General features: G+C 36.8%; 1 protein-coding gene across 4 annotated transcripts in view; it reads left to right on the top strand.

The window, feature by feature from the left end:
- Nucleotides 1–2,473, top strand: part of LOC106873899 (protein FAM167B) — a 52,021-nt gene extending 49,548 nt beyond the window's left edge. For all 4 annotated transcript variants that reach the window (XM_014921428.2, XM_014921430.2, XM_014921429.2 and 1 more), the window contains one exon: nt 802–2,473. In XM_014921428.2, the coding sequence (XP_014776914.1) occupies nt 802–1,062 (261 nt within the window). In that variant the 3' untranslated portion in view covers nt 1,063–2,473. The remainder of the gene's footprint in view (nt 1–801) is intronic.
- The last annotated feature ends 3,418 nt before the right edge of the window (nt 2,474–5,891 follow it).

A 5,891-nucleotide genomic window follows, 5' to 3' on the forward strand; every position in this document is an offset into this window, starting at 1 on the left:
ATAAAATAAGTACCAGTTGAACACTGGAGTCGATGCAATTGACTTACCTTCTTCGCTCGAAATTGCTGGCCTTGTGCCGAAATTTGAAATCAATATTAAAGACTTTCTTTTAATTTTAGATCTAAAATGGTATTAGTTGTTTCTTTTGAGAAATCACATTTGGGGGCTGACGTAGATAAGTGATATATGATATTCAAGCTTTTCTAAAAACTTTTATCAAATATGGGTGTATAGTTAAGACGCTTACTTTGCAACCACGTGGTTTTGGATTCAATCTCACTGCGCGGCACTTTGGGCAAATATCTATTAATAAAGCCCCTATCTGATTAATATTTTATGAATGAATGTGATAGACGGAAACTTTGTGGAAGCCAGTTATATATGTGTGAGAATGTATGTTTGTGTATGTGTGTGTGAGTGTGTGTAGTGTGTGTGTTTGTCCTTGCCCCACTTGACTTATGTTGGTTTGTTTGTGTCCCGTATGTTAGCGGTTCGACAAAAGAGACTGCCGGAATAAGCATCAAACTTTAAAATAAGTGCTGGGGTCGATTCGTTCCACTAACCAGATGAAGCATTGCTCCAGTATAGCCGCAGACTAATGACTGAAACAAGTAAGAAAACAGAGTAACTATATTGAAATTTCCTGAACTATGAACCGAAATTGGATAACGTATTTCTGTCTAATGAGAAGTGACCTTTTGCTCTACAATGTTTATATCGTTTTATTAAAGTAATATATTCTTTTTAAGCCTCTATCGTCAAAACAGGAAACATTTATTATTATCTTATATTCTTTTTTAGGCTGACATGCGCTCTCAAGACCAACATTTAGCCCGCCAATTGCTTTGCATCCGACAAGACATTCAACAACTTAAACTAGATAAAAGTTGTGAGGTTCACCAAGATATGTTAGCTGATGTTGAATTGGAAATGGAGGAGCTAGAAGAACTGGCTGAGATCTGCGACCAGCTGCCCCCAGATCCTGGACTCCACGACAATCCCTTACGCCATATTGGAGTCACTAGGATGAACATAAGTAGAAGGCGCTTTTCAACATGTTGATGATGCGGAAGAATTTCTTGTGTGTGCTATACTAGTGAGACTTTTTTTTATCATAATCAATAATACCTTGCCAATAGTATGAGACACAAGCATTTTCAACTCAACCGTTATTCATATACATACTCTCATCTTCTTTCTTTCTTTGTTTCTCTTCGTCTTCCTTATTAATTCTGGTTCTTCATATTTTCATTTCTTTGTAAGTGTGAGGGACTAAGATCACAAAACCTATGCAAGGAAAAATCATAAACAAAAGTGACTTTGCGTGTTTCTGCATATATATGCGCATATGTGCCTCTCTGTGTATGTGCTTAAGCTCGTAGTAAGCAAAACATACGGTTATCTATCAAGAATCATTTTAATCTAATGAAATAAATAATTTTTTGATATTTCTACTTTTATTTCGGCATATTTAGAGAAATTTATTATTTATTTCACTGCAATGCTTTTGTTTGGAGGAATTTCAATACCTATTAAGAGCTATTCTCTTTTTTATGACATGGATAATGATATTATGTCAACGGACTGCAATTATTGTCTGTTTGGATATTACAATCCCTTAAAATTTTGGAAAATTCTGGAGGGTTATCGTTTTGCGAAGAAAGAAATGAGTGAAGTGGTTGACGGGGTATATGGGGTTAACGGGGTATAAGCAGAAGATGATGTGAAGAGGAAAAAGTGAGAAAACACTGTGTTAGTGAGTTAGAAAGTAGAGTGTATTTCTGACTAGAAATTCAATCATGGATATATTTTCTTAAGGATTTAGAAATGCAAATATCAATCTGTGGATTTTATACATAAATATGCATAAAGACGTGAAAGCGTATATGAAATATATTTTCCACAGAAACGTTTACTAGTTACTTCGAAGTTTCCTTGGTCGCTGACTTCCACAGATATAAGATGGCGCCAGTAAAGCATATTGGCGTAAATACTTAGTGAAATATCTCTTTATAAAAATGGATGTTAAAATACTCTTTTGTGTCTTATTGTATTTATAATTCGTTAACTAGGAATTTTGAGGCACTTTCCCACATTGATGTGTGTGTGTATGTGTGTATGTGTGTTAGTGTGCGTGCGTGCTCGCGTTATGCGTTTGTTGGCGTGTGTGTGAGCATGTGTGTGAGTATGTGTGTGTGTGCATATATGTACGTTTTCGGAAACCATGAGTCCGGACTAGAGCATCGGTGGTTATTTCAATTATAAGTTTGTATTTCCAACGCAACGGTAATGAAACAAATAAAAGATAATGTATATATACATGCATACACCCACATAGACACACGCGCACGTACACTCACACACACACACACATATATATAAGGACGGAGAGAGAAAGAACATGTGTGATGTGTTGGAGAGGTTAAAAATAATGTTGATATGCAATAAATATCTCTACTTAAAGAAAAAATCATTGCCTGTTTAGATGTCTTAATTTATTAATGCTAAATCAAATTAATGGAGTTATTTTTGTTCTCCAGCATTGCCTCTTCCGTTTAATTAATTTTAATCATGGAACAAATACATCAAATTTTTAAAATCATAGAGTGTTTCTTTTTCTGTCTTTTATACTCGCCATATTGTCTACAACTTGTGAAGCAGAAGATAACCAGTCCATCTTAGCTTTATCTTGAAAGCATTGAGAGCAGTTTACCAAGATATTCTCACATACACTTACACGATTTATTCTCTGGTGCATCTATTTCACTTTCCTGATAATGTTCATACGTTCTGTACAAACGTACGGACATTATCAGAAAAGTGATACAATTGTATGAACGTTATATAACACATACCTTCGAAATCAATAGGTTTTTTTTAGCCCATCGATGGATGTCACTCGTTATCAAAGATCAAAAGAGCAGTGAGCTGGCAGAATCGTTAGCACGCTGGGAATTCTATCAGCCTTACGTTCTTAGCGTGGAGACGCAATGGCCCAGTGGTTAGGGCAGCGGACTCGTGGTCATAGGATCGCAGTTTCGATCCCCAAACCGGGCGTTGTGAGTGTTTATTGAGCGAAAACACCTAAAGCTCACCGAGGCTCCGGCAGGGGATGGTGGCGAACCCTGCTGTACTCTTTCACCACAACTTTCTCTCACTCTTCCTGTTTCTGTTGTGCCTGTGATTCAAAGGATCAGCCATGTCACACTGTGTCACGCTGAATATCCCCAAGAACTACGTTAAGGGTACACGTGTCTGTGGAGTGCTCATCCACTTGCACGTTAATTTCACGAGCAGGCTGTTCCGTTGATCGGATCAACTGGAACCCTCGACGTCGTAAGCGACGGAGTGCCAACAACGTTCTTAGCTCAAATTACGCCGAGGTTGACTTTGCTGTTCATTCGTATGGAGTCGATAAAATAAAATACCAGTTGAACACTGGAATTGATAAAATCGACACGCCATGTCTCACAAAATTTCAAGCCTTGTGCCTATAGAAGGGAGAATCATCAAAGATCAAATAGGTGAACTTACTGAAACTTCCAGAGTGTAGCACGAAGTTTTGGGTGTTTTTTGTGGGGCAAGGGGTCTTAACAGCGTCCCCCACTTCTTTTCTTTTTTTTTTCTTTTAGTATGCTTTTATAGTTATACTAAAATGTATAACTATAAAAAAATAGTTATACTTTTTAGAAATAACTATAGGAGAGGGTTTTAAAACCAGACGAGCAAGCCACAACATGCTTGCTCGATCTTCTGGTAACAGTCACCAAATTATCGTATTTCACTTTGCTATCTTAAAACAGAAGAGATACTTATTAAATAATATAGCCCTGAATTACACTGCCTAAAACAGAGACAAGTTTGTCACGTCTAGAATGTTATGTTCAATTAGAGCTGATCCGTGGAGAAAGCAACAGCTTTTGTATCCCATGCTATACATTTTCTGCCCTTATATGTGCGTGCGTGTGTGTGTGTTTGTGTCTGCGTTCGTCCCCCGCCACCGCTTGACAACCGATGCTGGTGTGTTTACGTCCTCGTAACCTAGCGGTTCGGGAAAAGACCTGATAGTTTAAGTACCAGGTTTTAAAAAGGAAAAAGTACAAGGTCGATTCATTCGACTAAAAATTCTTTAAGACGATATTCTAGCATGTCCGCAATCTAATGACTGAAACAACTAAAAGATAATATATGCACAAGGCCTGAAATTTTGAAGCGGATGAGAATAGCAGATCATATCAACCCCGGAATTTTATTAATACTTCATTTTATCGATCCCGGAAGTATAAACAAATTTGACCTCAGCGGGATTTGAACTCAGAATGTAAGAACCCAGAAGAAACACTCCTCAATTACACAGTAATGCTACTTCTAACAGAAGTAAACTCTACAAACCTATTTAGTTAGATAGTTGTTTAGAATTTATTGTCTTGGTCACGGAAATAACACAATATTGATTATAGGAACCAACAGCATCTCAACTGGTTGTTTAATATCCACTGCCTCGACCTTCTAATTTATTGTAACAAATGTAATAATGTAAAACCGTTCAATCAGCCATTTACTGTCTCTGTCAAATGTATTCATTCGATATTAGCAAGATATAAAGACAGAAATATATATAATTGTTTATGAAGTTCAATATTATTCTGGACACTTGCGTAAGATTATATTGTCAAGTAAGATTTATAAGCCTGTGTGTGTGTGTGTGTGTGTGTGTCTTTATATATAATTTTTGAAACTGCAGTTTCGATATTATGAGGAAATATACACAGTTGTGGACATGTAAACGACGTAGTTAAATTTCTTATGAAGTAGCCATTTCAATATAGAAATGTCAATTTATAATCTACGTTGATGGACATGCAAATAGGAACACGTTGTTGCGAGGGGATTTAGGCTGAAAAGGCCGAAGTAAAATGCACGCATAAGTTAATCAATTGCTGAGTCGCCATTTCAGTCTCTATTAACAAATGTGTCTTTATTAACAACGTCGTGTGTTTCGTTTTATGCATAAAATTTATCTATAAGTAAATACTATACTGTTGTGTTTCACAATAAAGGTTCTTACGGAAAACATATATCAAATATGACCCATTCTTGAGTGTGTGTCGATCCTTGAATATCTCGTAGTTTTCAAAGAAAATTCGCTGATGATGTTGTGTGTTAACAAATTAGCTCGTGCTTACTCTGCGTTACATCTAATTGATCTCAGAAAAGAGAGAGAAAAGATGATTGAAATTGTGAATATCATAATATTTCGGTTAAACTCCATTTTCAGACCCGGGCAAAAAAATTGAAAAAAAAAAATAGTGTAATATGTGTAAAAGAACGTTTAGCAATAGAATATGAAGGAAAAAATGCGCGCTGACAAACGGCGCGGGGGTGGGTTCCGAATCCTCTCACCACTCCCCCGTTCGTCGTCGCAAATTTTTTTCTTCATATTCATTTACTACACATTATTTTACACTTCTTACGCTATTTTTTTTTTTTTTCAAATTTTTGCCCGGCTCCGAAACTGCGGCTTAACCAATATTTCTTTATACAGAACATTGCTTTGTTCAAAAGTTTCTTCAATGCAGAATTATATATCGTATATAATTTTACTTATTTCAGTCATGAGACTACGATCATGCTGGGGCACTACCTTGAAGAGATTAGTCGAACAAATCGATCCCGCCACTTATATATATATATTTTTAAGTCTCTTATTTATTGTATCGGTCTCTTTCGCCAAACTGCTATGTCACGGAGACGTAAACAAAGTAACGGGACTAACATTGATTGTCAGACAGTGGAGAGGACAAGCACAAATAGACACACACACGTGTGTGTGTGTGTGTGTGTGTGTGTGTGTGTGTGTGTGTGTACGTGTGCGTGCGTGTGCGCACGCG

Source organism: Octopus bimaculoides, chromosome 3 (genome assembly GCF_001194135.2).
Source record: "Octopus bimaculoides isolate UCB-OBI-ISO-001 chromosome 3, ASM119413v2, whole genome shotgun sequence".
NCBI classification, from domain to species: Eukaryota; Metazoa; Mollusca; class Cephalopoda; order Octopoda; family Octopodidae; genus Octopus; species Octopus bimaculoides.